At 36.4% G+C, this 18,793-nt stretch overlaps 1 protein-coding gene across 1 annotated transcript in view; it reads right to left on the reverse strand.

The window, feature by feature from the left end:
- DACH1 (dachshund family transcription factor 1) overlaps nucleotides 1–18,793 on the reverse strand; it is a gene marked incomplete at its 5' end in the record, with an annotated part of 177,038 nt that overhangs the window by 35,279 nt on the left and 122,966 nt on the right. The window contains 4 exons of the mRNA XM_009886091.1: nucleotides 1,342–1,410; nucleotides 1,879–2,022; nucleotides 6,353–6,500; nucleotides 15,355–15,506. Of these exons, the coding sequence (XP_009884393.1) occupies nucleotides 1,342–1,410; nucleotides 1,879–2,022; nucleotides 6,353–6,500; nucleotides 15,355–15,506 (513 nt within the window). The remainder of the gene's footprint in view (nucleotides 1–1,341; nucleotides 1,411–1,878; nucleotides 2,023–6,352; nucleotides 6,501–15,354; nucleotides 15,507–18,793) is intronic.

The raw sequence follows: 18,793 nt of genomic DNA on the forward strand, positions 1-18,793 counted from the left end.
TCAGATACTGCAGTGACTAGCCTAACAGAATGGCCTCCTGAGAAATTACAAGTCTGTCTTGGCACCAAACAAAATAACAAAATGACTGGATTATAACAAAATGACATAATGACTGGATCATTACTAAATGTATTACGTCAAGAGGTGCTTTGAATAAGGCATATGTTTTATGGGAGGGAAAGTAGGATTCTAGAATAACAAACCTCACAACTTGTACCCACTTCCCAGGCAACGTTTAATCTGGCATACTCCAACTTCTGAGTTATTGACTTTGCAGACATAACTTACTTTAAATCTAAATGGTTTTGTTTATATGCATGTGTTCGTCCTACATAAGAACTTTTGTATTTGTTTATATGTTCAGTACATTAAAAGCTTGTTGACTTTTTTTCTGTTGTTACAGCCTCCTTGTGGCACACCCGTAACAACTTTTCAGGGGTTAGAAAAAGTGATTAAATAACACACAGAAGATGTCAAATGATACTGTTAAGATGATTGACTTCAAAATGCAAAATAAAGGCAATTGAGAGTGATTACTGGAGCTAATCATTTTAGGCTTGCCTCTGAAAAATGCACCTTCATTTACAACTGAAAACAAATGCTATTTTTACTGTTTAGTATTCACATAGGTAGATTTAGCCTGTTGACTAGAGAAGACATTATAACATAAATGCTGTCTTTAAAACTTGCTCTTTACTAATACCTTTGTGTTTGCAATATACACATATACACATTTAGATTTACAGGGGAAGTAATATCACTCTTTTTAGTATTTCATGTATAAATTTACTCAGCAGATTTGTTTTATTACAATGTAAATAATGGGATACGGTAAATGAAAAATCCAAGAAGGGAATAAACAGATTATTTATCGTTAATGCTCAGAGTAGCTTATTGAAACATACCTTTCAGTAACTGCCACTAAATATTAGCTATGAAATTCTCATTGTGCTTTGAATGTTACCCATTAGGTTTAGCCATTTGTATAGTTAAAAGGCTCAAAATGTTTCAAATATACCTTTAAAAACATTGTTATCTCAAATCTAACTATACATATTCACAAAAACTGCATTCGGCATGTCTGAGATTCAACCCAATATTGCTTCAAATTAATTATTCTTCTTTAATTGCTATGTATAAACAGAAATGACCTATTAATTTAAAGAAAATCTATCAGCACAGAATGTATTCTCTCTTATAAACAAGCAAGATGAACTTGACCTTGTTTGAACTTGTTTTGATGTGGCCCAGATGGTAGGCTACATGCTTGAATAGCAGTCTAAAGCTGAGGAAAAACTCATATAGCAAGATCTAGATTTATAGCCTTTTGCAAATTCCTACCTTGTATTGTCCTTTCAGCATCTGTTCTGCCCCCGCTGCGGTCAGCTTCTATCTCTGGGGTCAGAGAGTCTAGAAACATAGAAAGGTAAGACTGACACATATTTCATTTGATTCTTATAGCCCTTTTTACAACCTGTTACTCCAATGCTGAATTACAATACAATCAACCTTTGTCAGTTTTTTTAATGTTGAACAATGACTGGAGGCCAGGACAATTTTTTGTTAGACTAGGAAGATTAATGAGCAATAGATTTTTCAAGCATAAAGGGGGGCAGAAAAAGAAGAAGAAAAAAAGATTGACTTCTCAAGCTAATAATATAAAATTGTCCTAGTTTGGACATTCTCTCCAGTGAGTTTATTTGCACATACTATATAAAGTAACAAAACAATAAAGAGAGAGGAATCACTTGAATGAAGGAAAGAAAAGAGATCTTCTTTTTTTTCCCTCCCATCATGTTATAAATTTCCAACATAACAATCTTCTTTTGGCACTTAAATTGAAAGTTAATGGCACAGAGGCAAAAATTGGTTTCTTACCATTTAGGACCCTGAGACTATCTGTTGAAGCTGCCTGTTTCAGTGTCTGTTCTGCTTGCTCCCGTCGTTTAGTCTCAAATTCAAGTGCTTCCTGCAATTTCCTTTTTGCCTTCTTTTCCTTCTTTAGCCTCTTCTGAATTATTGCTAAGAAAAAAGAATATCAGCGTACTCAAATTTGGATCTGAAACTTGGCTGCATGATTACCTATTGAGAGTCCCAAGAAACTGTACAACTGCAACAGTTCATATAAATTGATTAATTATGCAATACCAATTTAAATAACTTGAAATTTACTGGAAACACAATGGGATATTCTAAGAGCTACTGTTCTATACCATGGCATTGAAAAGTGTGGGTGATATTCAGCTATAGTTTGTTTTTTTTTCATAAACAGATAAGAATCTGTAAACGTCCAAATTGGAAAAGCTTGGAGCTGGCAACAAAATGTACTTTTTGCATCACCTGACATAGATATGCCTCTGTCTCTGGAGGTGAGGTGTGTTTTGGGGGATTAAGTCTACCACTTTGTTATTGCCCATAGCACACAGTTAGTATGCACACCGTGATGAAGTTCTTGCCTGCCTGCAGCTTCTCTCCCACAAGAGGGAGATCTGGCTGCTTGGGTGCCCGGGCTGCAGGAGGAGCTCAGCCCCCCACCCTGCTGTGGTCCTCATTCCTTAGGAAAAAGTCCTGAGTTTTCTAAATCCCCTCCAACTGCTGCTTCCTGCAAGACAGCCGACCCCTTGGTGCCTGGTCTCTTCCCCATATCTAGTTCTTATCCACATTTCTCTTTGTCTTTCCCTTTTATCTTTCTTGGTCTCTGTCAGCTCCTGTCCCATCAGCCAACTAGCCTTGAAGAACTCACAGCAAATCCTTTACGGTGCTGGATCCCCCGGCCAAGTAAATATTACTTTGCTTTGTCAAATGTGAGGGAAATATTAAGAAAAGGAGTATTTTAAAATTAAGCATTAGAAGACCCTACTTTAGAAAAAAAGTTTTCTTCGTCTCTCTTCAGTTCAAGTTCAGTTCCAAAGGAAAAGGATTGTAATATCACGGTGTAAGTGGATCATACAAGGGCTACTTTAAAGAAACTTCATCGCAATTTTCTATGTTACCAGGGACTTACAACCACAAACATAAGACTTGTATGATCCCTAACTGAAGGAACATATCACAAATTATGTTCCCGATGGAAAAGGATAACGTGAACGAATTTTTCCACTTGATAAAAGCCAATGTGAGCCTCTAAAGAAATCACGGAAAGTCACAGAACATATCGTTATCTCCCCCACCCTTCTTACACAGCACATTTAGGGTTTCCAGGCAGGTGCACATAAGAGGTTTATTTTCCATAAGATCTTCCTGGATAACCCTTTCCTGGAGAGTCTGTTATTTTTACACTGACTAAAAAAATATCTACTAAACTACTAACTAAAGAATTCTTTACACACACTAAAATAATTATCCTTACCAAACCCAGATACTACGTGATACTAGGCTTGACTGCCACGATCTATCTAGCCCTGTCTCTCACTCCAAAGTAACCTCTGGTACATGTCTAGGAATGAATGCTGGAAAAGGTAAAAATGTACTTCCACCATTTCATACTCCCTATTTCCAGTACTCTGTGATGGCGGTATCTTTCACAAAATGTAAATAATGAAACTTTTAAAGGGAACCATAATTGTTCTTACTATTTAATGTATAGGCTAAGAATAACCACTTTTTGGGTGATCTTGGATATTTTGTGTTGCTATACAGAACCGTCCAGACACAAAATGAATATAAGCACATACCCTGTAGTCAGAATAGCGACATAATTTACTTCCGAGACTTTGGAATTTTGGTTCTTTCTCATTTTGTATAGTACCAGCTATTTTACAGGCTAATTAGCTTATACTATCAAAGAACATCTAATATCTATACAAAGGCTAAACTAAATACATTTTGAATCATTGCACGGTTTTAATGTTTTCATTATAAGTACTTTGAAAGTGATTGCAATAAATGAGAAGGAAACATATGTTGCTTTCTGAATTAAAATGTCATCATGGCTGACACATTGTAGATGTGACTACAGCAGTCAGAGCCAGAATTAGCAAGCCCTTACTGTGTAGCTGCTCACAGAAGAGATATTATCCTACTTTCAGTAGTTGATGAGACACATCCTACAGCCTTAGGAATCACTAATTGGAATATTTACAAAGAAGGAAGGAAACAGTACAATAAATAAGCAGCACTGTGGATCGTATAGTACCAGCAGTGAATTTCGTGTTCCAAAAAAATGGCCAAAATACTCATATGTAGCCACTAAAGAAAAAGATATTTGTCTTGTGCTTACATGATGAGCAAAAGATAGATGCTGCCTAATGTTGAAGATCCCATTCACCTAATTTTGACCTATGTGTGACACAGCGATTTGTGTTTCCATGCTGTAGCTTTTAAGTGTATTTCAGGTTTTTTCATATGGTATCTCTTAACAGGGATGTGGTACACTTCTCCCATCTTGCTCATGCTTCCATTAAGGCATGCAAAACTTTCTTTAAGACATGACACTTGCTATTTGGAAAACTAATGGCAGGTAAAGCCTCCTATGCATTTTTCTACTTTTAATTGAAGAATAAATTTTCCCAATAATTACAATATGGCCTTACTTTTTCTCTCTTACTTGGATCTGTTCATGTTAAACAATAATACTTTACTTTTCTTTCTTTTGTACAGAAGTCTCCACTAGCAGGGATAGTCATCCTCATTATATCTGATTTGCTGCATACCACCATTAGGTGTTCAAATCCATTCCTCTTTTGTCTGACTGTTTTACCAGTGCAGTATCGTCATTAGAGGGATACATATACAAAAGCAAGTAATGCATCGTGCTGAAAATAACACTTGAATTATTTCAGTACCCTGAACAAAGGAAGTGACTATCCCGTGCTCTTTCCTGACATACAACTTTGAGTGAAATTCATTTTGTTTAATTTTAACTGCTCAAAACATATGTGTCTAGTTCAGCATAGTCAACTACGTTTCCTCTGGAATTAAAGGGAAGAGAAAGAAGTCTTCACAGTGTAATTGACCCCACCTACCTGTCTCAGAACAGGACACATGAATCTCGTTCTTTCTTGACCAGAAAGGGAACTTATACTAGCTCAAATGAGGTGCTTAACTTTTAGATGGCAAAACTCAAGTAATGTCAGATGGGTCCCCCCCCAACCTCTTCTGTTGTGCATCTGATCTCCTTACTCTAAAACGGGATATCGATTTGAGCAGTTGTGAGACACAGAGGTAGATGGATGTGAAGAATAGCCGAGCTCTTTTACAAAACTACTTTAGAAGTGTAAATAGTGCAATTGTACTGAGCGAAATAGGCCAGATGTGGACAAAGGGATGATTCATTGCACAGCTGTGATAATTGTTAATAGTAATTGTCTTAAAAAACGTATTCTCAAAAGTTAAAAAAGGGAAGTTGATAATGTGACAGTCCTACCCTTCAGTGGGTCAAGGCATGAAATAGGATTACGTTCTGCACTTATTGGTAGAATAAGTCGTGAATTCAAGTGTTCTCAGGATTCCCTATTTAGCTGGTTCCCAGGAAATTAAACGGGGCAAGAAGAGAGTTATTACTCTAGCCCCGCAAAAATACCTATCTGACTTGTCATGGTCTGTGTTAAACAGCAAGTGAGCCCCAGAGGTTAACTGTCCCTTGCAAAGTAATTAGACACTATTAAAGGGCAAGACATACATATACAGAAAAATGGAGCCATAAAGCAAGATGGGAACATGCTCATAATGCAAATAGTTAATGCAAATCACTCTAAACTGCCTTACCTTTACTGTCAATGTTTTAGAATGGTGTACTGAAACAATATAATGAAATTATTTTAAAATCTTTAACATGTATATGCTTTACAGTGGGCTGATTTTAATGTTTGAAATGCTGCTAATGTTACTGCCTTATCAAGAAGAACCTTAGCTGCTCCTTGTACAAATATGTTTGATCTACTATGCATTATAAAGGGCTTATATATTACTATTGCCTTTACATTTATTGCTTATGGTTTGTCTAAATATGCAATAAAGGACCCTAGCACATAAGAACTGGGACAAGAGATCCTAAAACCTTGCAGATCCTTAAATTTGATAGAAATTGTCTTTGTATTAAGTAGCTGACCTTTTTCAAAATGATCACAACCTGCCATAACAGCACCTATGTTATTTATAATTGTGTTAGGTATTACTGATGTAACAAGTAATATTCAAGAAAAACATTGAGAAAAAGGAAGGTCCTTGTTCTAAAGCTCATATGGATTCTATGCAAAATCAGGCAGGTTGTAAAACTTCCTGCATTGCTGCCAGCCTGGACGTGACATGAGTTAAGGGGGAAAAGTTCTGATCAAACACAGGTGCTTGATAAAAAATCAGGTTTCCTAAGGAAATAAATTACAAGGTGTTTATGTCTGCTTAATTAAGATACCTCTGTTCTTCTGCTCCACAGCCAACTGTTTTTCAAGAGTTTCCCTCAGTTCTCGTTCCCTGAAGAGCTCCATCTTCAGCTCTGTCTTTTCCAGTTGGACCTGTTTCTCTTGAGCTCTGGCATTGTCTATAGCAACCTTTAGTAGACCCTGTTCAAAGATAAAGTTGGATAATGTTTGAAGAATGTTAGAACAGCTGACATAATAAATAACTATTATTTTTCCTTGATTAGTCACATGAGATTTTACAAATGAAATAATCCTGTTACTGGGTCAAAGTCTCCCAACTACCAACAGCAATTTTTTACTAGAATTAATTTTAACAGGTAGGCAAAACCTGTAAAAAGCCAGGAGTCAAGTTTTCCTAGAAAACACAAACTCACCTTTGACTGTGCGTATAACTAATATGAAAAAGTTATAGAGACAGATTTTTTCTTTGTAACAGATAAAAGAGATAAGCCTACAGCAGGCATTTGGCTGTGACCAAAACAAAAAGCTGTCCCACTGAAAAAAAATTGGCAGTCTCACAATCACGTCATCCACAGAATGGCAAATTCAATCTCTAGCACAACTCAAGCCAATGGAAATTACCAAAAGGACAAAGGCTCTTTCAAAAGCTTGCCATTTTGCTCTTTATTGTTGTTAATTATTATTATTTTCATATATTTTCATATTCCACATAGTTTCCAAGGAAGACAGGGTTACTGGGATGCTAAGCAGAGGACAGTCACAAAGCAGGAAGATATCTTTGTTTTAAAAAGTCTGTTCCCTGACCTTGTTCAATTGTTATCTCACTGCAGAGAGCAAAACCAAATCATCTCTCAATTTCTTGACATCAGATGGTTGAAATAAACTCTATCTTTCTTGTTGTTATTGTATCAGGCAATAATGATTCAGCCTGTTCTAAACTTTTCTTGAGAATTTCAACTTCACAGTTCCTTCTTTTTTTGCAAGGAAACAGGAAGATGCCGGCATAGCTAATAACTAGACAGTTAGGACACTGAGACAGAGTATGAAAAAAAAGAAGCAGGAACGGGATTGAAATAAATGAACATGGAAAGAGCAAAGATTTCCTTTTCCATTTCCCAGAACCCTGGTCATCAGGCTTTTAGGTCTACACCTGAATCTCTCCTCTTGAAGCTATCATAATAGAGTGAGATAATTAAGCATGGATATGCACATATGAGCCTCCATGGATATGAACCTAACTCTTCTGTATCCTAGGCAAGTCTCCTGACAACTTAACTGTACAGATAATTTGACCCAACAGAGATTTAATTACTGATATGAAGCAAAACAATGCCAACAAGAGAGACTGAAGAGTACTCCCCAATAGCTCTGTTAGGGAAGCCTTCAGCTAACAGATAAAAGGCTGACACTCAAAAGCTGGTTTCAGAACAACCATATTACTGACATCAGATCATGTCCCCCAACTGCCAAGTAACCTTCCTCACCCTTCAGGCACACTTCCTACATTGGCTTCTGGGTTGCACTTTTTTTTCCCCTAAAATTCTTTGAAATATATCCAAAAAGGCATGGAAAAAGAAGCCAGCATGATGATACTCCAGAAATGGAAAAAGTATTTTTCATGAGTGTTAGTCTACACATTTATCCCACTAGTCTTCCCAATGTCAATGCCTGCTTTGAAATGTGCGTCCTTCAAACTCCTCTTTTAAGCCTGCTTTCAGAGCCTGTTATTTTCAGTACTCCTCATCCTCATTCTTAACTAAATTGTTGCCTCAAGTGTTGTCTCATTCAGAGCTTAATGCTTTGCAGCTCTATTACACTTCAATCTATTAAAGTCCACAGGAGCTTGAAAGAACTCAACACCTTCCAACTGCAAGGCCCAGATGGTCACTATAATGATATACACTACATAAGTATAGAACTGCTTTAAAAGAACCTATTTTAGCTATTCTGAAATAGCTAAATCACAAAGGTATTTTGTGTTGAATATTAAAACTGAATGACCACTAAAGAAAACCACATAAAGATAAATATAAAGCTCTACAGCCATATGCAAAGTAAAAACCAATTTAAAATATTTGTAAAGCCTTTCCAATCTATTTTTTAAAAAGTTAATATGCTCCTGAATTCTGTTCCCCCACCCCCCACACTATCCTACACTTACAACCATCATAAACTATCTTTTCTATACGGGATGCTTTGAAATACTAAGAAATTCAAGTAGGACTTGTTTATCAATACCCGCTTCTGGCTTACACATGAACTCTAGAATATTTTAATCTCCTCCACTTCATCACTTACTGGAACACGCGATTCATCCAAATCATTGATAAATCAGATCAAGTGAAATTGCATGAAAAGTATTTGTTGATGAAAAGTGTATCGTCACATAAGTTTAAAGCTGCAAACACCCTCCTCCCAAATTCTTACAATCCATCTTGTTTAACAATAAAATCGAGCTGCTAAAGCAACTGCCATCTTTACTCAATTCAACTACATTAATGTACATGTTTTCTTCTTCATCAGGAACAAACAATTAGTAACAAATGAAAGAGATCATTACATCAAGTGCCCTTTTAGATCACCCCAATTAAAACTTTAGTTTAGCTGTATTTTAATTCTAAGATACCAAATTCTAATTTTCTGCTCTGATTGCTCTTGTTGACTTATCTTTGAAAGATGTACTCTCAGTGCAAAGCCTAGAGATTATTTAGCAAGATGCCAATGTTGGCACCACTTAATGTGTTGATTGGTTGTATTATCAGTAGCAGTTTAAAATAAATTACTATTAAACTATTATTGTCCTTGGCTGACAAAACACAATATTTGGGTGTTCTTTAAATATGAAACAATCATTATGAATAAACATGGAGAATAATGCTGGAGTGTAACACTGATGTGTGTAATTTTATATTAAGAGTTGCTGCAAAGTACGAAGCTGCTAAAAGCATATTACATTTTCTATTGAATTTCTACACCGCACTTCCTCCCCCAACCCTTCCTTTTTTTATACTTGCTGCTAACGTAGCTAATGGTAATACATTACCTATTGCTGCTGATTATGTCTGAAAAATATTAGCTTTTTGGAGCCAAGACCCACTAGGGACTACTTATAAGCTACACAAAATTAAGTTTCATTTTTAGAAGTTAAATCAGTGCACATCAGTAGGCGTCCAATGCGAAAAAAAATCTGCACTAGAGCCAAACTGATGCATATGCAAAAGTACTGCTGCTGCCAATGACAGATCTACTGCAAAAATACTGGAAACATTCAATATCTCCCTGTATTCAATGCAGAGGGGGGTGAGAAAAACAACTAAAAAGTACAGCATCTAAAAATCATTTGTGCCCCTTGGAACAGGAATAGCAATTTCAGAGTTGCATGAAATTTTATTAATTCTCCCAGTGGATCAGCTGTAAAAGATTATACAAAATACAGTATGTCCAGCGTGTATTTGCTATGGCTAATCCTCTAACCTGATATTAAATCAATATGCTGCCAATGACAATGGGAAATGCGGTGCAACACAGGACATTAACAAAAAGAAAATATTTCCCTTTAGGGAAGGTCAGATGTTATGGAGGCTGGATAATGATAATTGTAGTGAACATGCTCAGGTTCCAGATTTGTTTTTAATACAGTATGGCTCTATCTGGAGCCAGGCTTTACACATGGCATGCCATTCTTCCCCTCTGTGTCACCGTTAATAATTATTTTTTTTTTATTATTATTTCAACATAATGTAAAAAAATGGGTATTTTTTTCCCTGGAGATTTATAGATCATTCTGATCTGGTTTGTTTACTTTTAATGCACTTGTTTTAATATTTTCCACTGATAAATTTTTCAGAAATGTCCCAAATCAAAAGTTAAGTTGATATATGGTTAATGTTTCTTCCTGTTCTCTGATGTATCCAAAAGCACCATCGTGCTTAAGGCAGTTTACTGATCCTATAGAAATTAAACATATATGAAACCTCAACTCAGCCTTAAAGACAGTTTTAGCCATCATTAGTTTTAAAAAACGCACATAATGATGTGTTGCGCATTTTGAAAGAGGTGGAGGGGAAGGTACAGAGAAGCTCTTTCTCTTTCTAGCTACATCTACAGTGTGTTCCACCTAACATCATTTAGTTTGCTATGCAGTTACAGGTGACATCAACATGGCCTTACTAGCTAGTCCAGTGGTCTGCCTAGAAGATCACATCCCGGATCAAACAACCGCCCACAGTGAAGGAAAAAGAAAACCAGAAGAACAAGGCATGCACACAGTGAAGCTTTTCTAGTCAAACCTCCTTGCTCCCAGAGATTTGTTGCTCAGGGGCTTCCTTTTGCAATATTAGCTATTCATAGTGAAAACACTTTCAAACAACATTGCTTCTCTTTTAGTCAGGAAATTATACATAATTTCTATGCTCTCATCATTAAAACTATCTAGTGAAAGGCTTGCAAAAAAAATCAATATATATACATTTTTAGTTAACTTTGCTTGACAGGTAAATTTTTGAATATTTTCTATCTATTTGTAACTGACTACTGACTTAGTAATATAACCAAGGTAAGATAACACTGCCTGACTATCTCTACAGATGACTCCAGAAAGTCATTTTTGTAATATCTCAGATTGAATATCTCCATCACAGGTAAAGGTATATTGCACGAGTATAAATGACATAGTTCCATTAACATTTTCTGTGAAAAATAAAATCATTCTCTTGAATTTTAGCAGAAGACAAATAAAATAACATGAACTAAACCTGTGATTTTTACTTTATCCAGTGTTTGCAACATTTTTCTCCCGTGTATTCAGCTGTCGATGGTGCAGGAGACTCACAGCAATAAAGACAGTAGTTTGCTTTGTTTTCATAGGGGAATTTAGTTTATAATCATGCATTTCTTTTATTAATATCAATGGGATACTCGCAACTTATTTTACATATCTCTTTAAAAATACTTAGCAACAAGACTGTGTCAATACAACACAGTCTTGACAGAAAAATATAGCTATCAGGGCGCAACTAATTCATCCCTTAGATATTAATGGAAATTCGGCTTGGGGACAGTAAAGATTCAGACTCTAAAAGCTTAAAATAGCATTACTATTACCCAAGAATATTGCAGTATCATGAAAGGCTGTGGTTTTAACACACTTTGGCATAAATGGGCCATGACTCAAAAAAGCGAACTTATGTGAAGGGTACGGAAACATGTTTAGCCTTCTCACTAGGACCCACACAGCATTTAGCTGTGACCCACCTTCCATCACCCTTCATGCTCCCTGCAGCTGCACACAGACTTCCAGCATTTAATCTGGAAGAAATCAACACATATACGTTGGGAAGGAACAGACATATCACTTAATTTAAGCTCTCTGGGGAAATTTATTTTCTCTTTCTTTTAGATGTGCAGATATACATCTGAATAAGAAAATATGTCCCCAATCTCATTTCTTTATTTTACATGTGTGTTTGTTTAATTATGTTTTGTTACAGTTTATTATTTGCATTTCAGCAGTCCCTAGCAAGAAATAAACATTGGTTGTTCTGGGTACTGTATATTGTTATTATCTCCTCTTTAAATGTACAAATAATTAAACACTATATTTTTGTTTCAGTAAGTATTTATGGAGAAGTAATAAAAATATATACGATATACAAAAGGAAATAAACCTAACTAGCAGCCCCTGGAGACAGCGATACCAAATATGCTTGTCTAACATTTGCCTAAAATTACGTATTAGTGATTAGGGGCTATCCATTTAACTTCAGTATGGATGGAAGACACAGACTCACTTGTGTTTAGTGGCCAATTTTAAAGCATGACTTAGACTTCTAAAATGGAAGTACGTAGAGTCAGGCACCAAGGTCAATCACCTAAGCTCTTCAGCACCTGCGAGACTTTTGTTTTCAAATATCAAAAGTGTTTAGAAATTTCTGCTCACATACCCAAAAGCACTGTCCCCATGGCAAGGTTTAGGATCCTCCTCACCCTGACGAAGGTCAAAATTAGAGCTCCTGGTTCCCATACAGTACCCTAATCCTGTTCTATCCTACGCCAGGACAGACTCTACAACTTCTTCTAGAGGTACCCAAGGTCTGTATTACACAGATCCTTGGGATCCTGCACATCACACAACGGGATATATGCAACAGAATCATAGCACAAGTATCTACCATGACATCCATGCACACTGGTGTAGCCAGAGGCTGCTTGCCTATGTATTCATGTGACCACCCTATCCCTAAAATATAGGCAACCTGCACCACCACATGTGGCAGGTTGTGCATGAGCCCCAGACCCATGACCTAACGAAGACGTACGCTTGCATTGCATAAGCAGACATGTGCCCTTTCTGTGAAAGGACACAACTGTATTTTCATCATGCATGACTCTGGGGAAAAAAAGAACAGCATTTCCGTTCTAGCCTTTGGCTAGATTTCTGCTATTTTCTGTTTCAAAAACACCTTAGTACTGGAGGCAGGGAGTGGACTGTAAGCCAGATGATCTTTTCTAGAAAGTTAGATCTGCTTCATTGCTGGTAACCTCTATCCTTAATGCTAGAGCGGCTGGAACAAGATGAAGAGCGATCTTACCGCTCCACCTCCCCTTTGAATCCACACCTCTGTACTGGAAGGGATACAAAATTCATCTGGGCCAAAGGAGAGCAAAGAGGAATTTACCCAGTGACAAGAGTCCTTCTGACCCAAGTACTAAACACATCATGGGTTTCAGGTACTACTTATGCGCAGTTCCTAACAAAGTCACAAATGATATTGCAAGCAGTGACCATAGTACAGAATTTCCTCTTTCCACAAATCCCATTAATGAGTTCAAACTTGTAGTCAAATACCTAAAACTCAGTTCTGAAAGTGTCAGTGTCACAGTATCTAACTCATTTGTGGGCCTGGGGCAGCCCCCTCTCATTGCAATAATCGCTAAATATGGAAAACATTTTAAATGGTATTGATTACAGAAACCGCCAATATTGTTCACAGGTTATTGTTTTAAAGAGAATACACTGTTTTAAAGAGAATACTTAGGTTTTTCTACACAGGTGGGAAAATCAAACTAGCTTTTAAAACAATTTTTAATGTTTTTTTTTTAATGAAGTGGTTTTCTAATGTTGTCCTGATAGAGATTAAACCTATGGGGGGGTAGGGTGGGGTGTGAAATGCCTTGTTGGTATATGGGTTATGAAAAGATTCCCAGAGATCTGTGGAAACCACGCAATGCAATGTGGGGACATACTGAAAAAATCCAAAAGGACTTATGTCCCACCTGTTTACCCTCATAGATGATTTGTCATGATGTGGAACCTTAAGGTAAGGAGAAGTAAGTACAAAAGCACAATGAGAGAAGGCATAAAAAAAGTCTCTGGTTTCTTTATGATGTTGCCTTTTATTTTAGCTCTTCACTCCAGATAAGATTAGGGTTGGTTTTTTTAAAAAAAAAAAAAACCTAAAGCAATGACTGAATTTCACATTCACATTTTCTGTAAAACAAAACTGAATGCATTCTTGGAAAATTAATCCTGGTCATTTATCCTGAAGTAGTGCAGCACTCTCATATTCAATCACAAGATTAGCTAACCTGTTGATGCTGAATGCTTTGTTCATTAGGTTGCTGTCTAGAGACATTGAGCTCACACATTTGTCAAAAAAATTACTAAGAACTTTCCTGTATATGCATGCACAGCTAAAACATTAAACACTTTGCTAACTGTATTTCTTCCTTTAGAAAAAAATATGTTCTTTACAGATTGCAGTAGATCTGTTGGAAGAATGCTAGCTGTTCTAGAATTACCTTGGGTTGTGATTTAAATATTTAAGATCCTAACTCTCAGAACTACCAAAAGCAATCACAAATATGCTCTTTCAGATCAGGCAGATATAGAAATACTTAATTCTTAAATAGCAGTATTTTTTTTTTCATTATTAGACATCAAAACTTCACTAATGAATGGATCATATACTTTTCATAAAACAAGTCTGAAGTGCCATAAACTTTAATGAGATTGCCTAAGAAAGAAAAGCGAGCAGGATTTTGCCCCACTCCATCATAGTCTTTGCTGAAGAGAATACAATTGACTTTAGTCCTGTGAGTAGCAGGGAGTTGGACTCAATGATCCTTATGGGTCCCTTCCAACTCGAGATATTCTAGGATTCTATGTATTCGCAGGAATGAGCAGGGAAAAACATTGTGACGAACACATTAGAAGTTAGGAGCTGCACAGACGAGGCTTATCTGGGATGAGTACAGTATGGCTGCATTATCTCCTGCACTATCATGTTGCTTCTGCATGCAACATACAGCCCTATTGTTGCAAAAGTTGCATCTGGGGAACACATGATCACTGAATTTGTGGACAAAAAAATTCTTCATTCTAATATGAAACACTCACATCTTGGCTCCAAGCTACATGCTAGTGTATACCTTAAATAATATTTGAATCAGGCTGTACTGTACACACAATAGACATCGTGACTACCGAATAGGAAATCTGCAGAATATTTGGTAATACCCTTTGAAGTCTATTCTTTGAAGACAGTACTTTAAGTGAAATGAGCTTATTTATAAAAGAAGTGCTTTTTGTGAATGCTTTTATGGGAGACACATTTCAAATAGCTTTAAATATCATTTCCACCTTGGCACTCCAGCAATTTAAAATAACTATTTATTAAAGAAATGTTTCTCTGCTTAGTAAATGAGATAAAGTTAAACAGTAAGATGCATTTCATTAGCCTGTAATAAAAAGAGCATTTAAGACAAATGTTGTTAAACACACCAATGTAATTTTCATCGAATTCTCTGCTGTGGTTTAATATACAATCTGTATTTTTATGTACTGTAGCTGACAGCTTCTAAATTCATTTGTTTGCTGTGGCTCCTTTAAAACCTAAATTACTAGAAAGTTTCAGTAAATTAGTTGATCCAAATAATCTTATGAACTGATTAAGCTAGAATGGTTATATTAATTTAGACAAATCTGCAACTGGCTCCTCTCCATCCCTTTAAGCTGATCTACAGAAAGGCCTACCTGGATGTTAGTCAGAAGGGTCTCTATGGAGGACAATCCATCAGGGAATAGAAAAGGAGATGGAAAACCCGGAGGTAGTGGCTGCCCATGCCCAGTTAGAGAAAGTTTGTCAAGGCTGTCTCTTGCGGTTGGTGTGGAGAGCGGGGTCTCATCTGTATGTGATTGAAACAAAAATATAGAACAAGTTACGCTTGTCTGTTTTTATTAGACCTCAGTAATGGCTTCCCTAGTGGTTTCCAGAACATTTATTGCAAATTGGTTCCTGCTATCAGGAGAAAATGCTTTCTGCTGAATTTTCTTTAATGAAAAAGCTGTGGAGATACAACAAGATAACATTAATGAGTAACTTTATAAGCCTTTTAAATGCAGTCTCTAATGAGACTGAGTTTACAGTGCCATAGAATCTTTTTAAAACAAATATTATCTCACATATACTTGTGATAATATATTCAGGCTGACTTTATGGGCACCTTCCCAATTATCTCATTTTAGTTTGTGTTCTATTTGGATTGACAATAGAATATTTTCTAGCATGGCATATATTTTCTATACGAGAAGTATTTGAATGCGAGGCTTCCCATGCAATTAACCCTTCCCGCTCTTAATGGTTTCACTTACAGCTCAGAAGATTCGGCAACACCGAGAAAAACTACAGTCCCTCAATGCATTTTTAATCAAGAAAGTACACCTGATTCCCACAATTGAAACATGCTCTGAACAATACACGATATTAACAGCATGGTTACAATCACTGGCCTAATTTTTTTGAGTACGGACATCTTCTAACAATTAGTGCTAAACTCCTTAGTGGGATCTTTGCAACAATCAGATCTGATCAGTTCTGACATCACAACAGGAAAAAACTCCCACAGCTTGAAGACTTCTAAGATTAAAGTTTCACAGATAATCTGTGAACGGATTACAAAGTCAGTGCAGGGTAAAAAAAAAAAAAAGAAAGAAAAAACCCACACAATTAATAGAAACTTCAATACCCTCTTTTTTTTTTCACTTTTTGAAATATTTTTAGACTGCTGTTGATACGATACAGAAATTTAGGTCAATTTCTTTGCACCAGATATTAATCTGAATTCTTCAAAAGGAAAACTATCTATACATATATATAGATACATCTATCTATACATATTCTTCTTACCAAGGGCTCACTCATTAACTGACACATATTGATGTATCTCAATACAATACAAGGACATCAGAATGTACTCTTGGTATTATGCAAATCTCTGCACAGCTATTTGACTACAGAATAGTTTGTCAGACTTGTTCTTTTCCATTTGGGCTTTGATCATTAAAAGATACATATGGTTTTGGGGTATTTTAATTTCTTTTTCTTTCTGCACTTTACTTGATTATAGTTTCAATAACAGTTCTATTTCTCTATTTATCCTATCATGTACATAAGTAATTGTATTCTATTAAAGTTCTGATCCTAGTTGCCTAAATAGACCTAGCTCTCTCTTCAACTGGAGTACAGTATTTTCCAAAGGGGACATAGTCTTGGACCAAGGAAATTGAAAGACGCTGCAACAAAGGGTTAGAGTGTAGGCTTTGATGACATCAGGACCAGAAAACCATAATTCCAAGACCCAGTTCATTCCAACAGTCCCCACCCACCATTATTCCAGAAGGAATTCATCTCCATCAAGCCTGTTCAGGTGCAGATTTCTTGCCCCATCTCCTCACCAGCTCTATTGTGCTGGTGAGTATTTACAGTGCTAGAGTAAAAGCCTCACCCACTACGTCCCTCCACAGAAATACACGAACAGGCATTTGGACATCTGCTTCTGGGCTGGTCCCACTTAGCATTTTCTGTAGCCAGTGGAGAGAAGCAGACACCAGTTTAAGGTACTAATTACAAGCATCTACTGCGGAAGGAGACAAATCTTTCTCTAGAAGTGTCTGTGGACAGTAAGATGAGCCTAAGCTGACCAGCTCATATGGAGAGTCCTACTTTTGGTGATATCCGTCCTACCATGGAAGCCATTCTTCCTCCTTCTCTGTGGCTCAGGTTGAGCGCAGCCTACACAACGAGTAACATACCGTTACATGTCCCCTGTTTTTCACAATTTGTGCTACAATTACTGCTCTGTCATAAAGTCATAATTCAAAAGCTTACCAAGATAAGCTTTGTGAAATGAATTGATGTTGACCAAGGAAAGCTTCAGCCTGTTCAGAGCCATAAAAGTTTTTTTCAGCTATACTTAAGTTTTGCAGTCATGTCACAAAGTGCTGAGAAAAACTGGCTGTAGATTAACGAACCATTTCCTATCTACCTTACCAAGATTCAAAGCAGGCTCTGAAAAATGTACTCTGTGGATGTATCCTCTGTTCTCAGGCTAACCCACAGCAATGTGAAGTAATCTGAGTAGTCCTTTTGTAGTAACATACTAAAATTTGGCCCTAAATATGAATTGTTTCTTTTCTTCCCAACTTTTAAAATATTATAGAAATATTCACCACTTCATTAGAAAAAATAAATTAGGTATTCCTGGGTATTGCAAACTGGCTTATTGTTCTCAGATCATCCCTCTAGTTCATCTCAAATCCTACCCTTGCGTGAAGAATCACTACCAAATGTTTTTTTCCAAACTGCTGTCAGAATTGTTTTGCTTTCATTAATCAAAAGAAACAACCCAAAACTTAAACAAAACTGGTTAGACAATAGATTGATAAACACTACACAATATTATTGCATAGCTGAAAACTTTTTTTTTCCCTCTACTTCAGGTATGGCTTTCCCAAATGATTCCTACCAACCATTAAACAATAACAACAATAATAATAAATAATTGCAAAACCTCTCCTTTGTTACATCACTGAGTCTTTTGGCTAAAGACTCCTTTATATCAGTGGTTCTAGTGAAGGTATTGGACTTGCATGGTATGGCAAGAAAGAGCCTAATCACTAGTATGCCTGGTGTTGTTGAGTCATATAAATGAGAAAGTAAACTTGTCAAAAAAGACATCATTTGCCTCTATGTTTTTCAGAGAAATGGACCAATGACCTCTCATACTTTCTGAGACAACTTAGACTCTAGCTAATATTTCAGGTCTCAAATTGCCAAAATTTTTTAAAACATACTAGATTAAATTGAGCCACTTAAAAATTCCATAGTCCTTAATTCACTTAAAAGCTATGCTCTTCCATGCAATTGTTGAGCTACAGAAAGCTCCTAACACAGGTCTTGGCATGGGACATAGGGAAGGGATTAATTTTTTCATTCTATAGCTACTTTAACATTAAATATATGTGAAGTTTGCTGTACGTTGTGCATGCTCAAAACATGTGAAGTTTGCAAAGATTTTCCTAACAATGTGCAGCACAGTTTTGCAATAGGCAAAGTAACTTTAAAAAACTTAAAGTTATGCAGAATGGTATGAACTCAAAATAACATCCAAACTCTTATGTTATAATAAATAAC

This window comes from Charadrius vociferus, unplaced genomic scaffold (assembly GCF_000708025.1).
Source record: "Charadrius vociferus isolate BGI_N301 unplaced genomic scaffold, ASM70802v2 scaffold495, whole genome shotgun sequence".
Lineage (NCBI taxonomy): Eukaryota > Metazoa > Chordata > Aves > Charadriiformes > Charadriidae > Charadrius > Charadrius vociferus.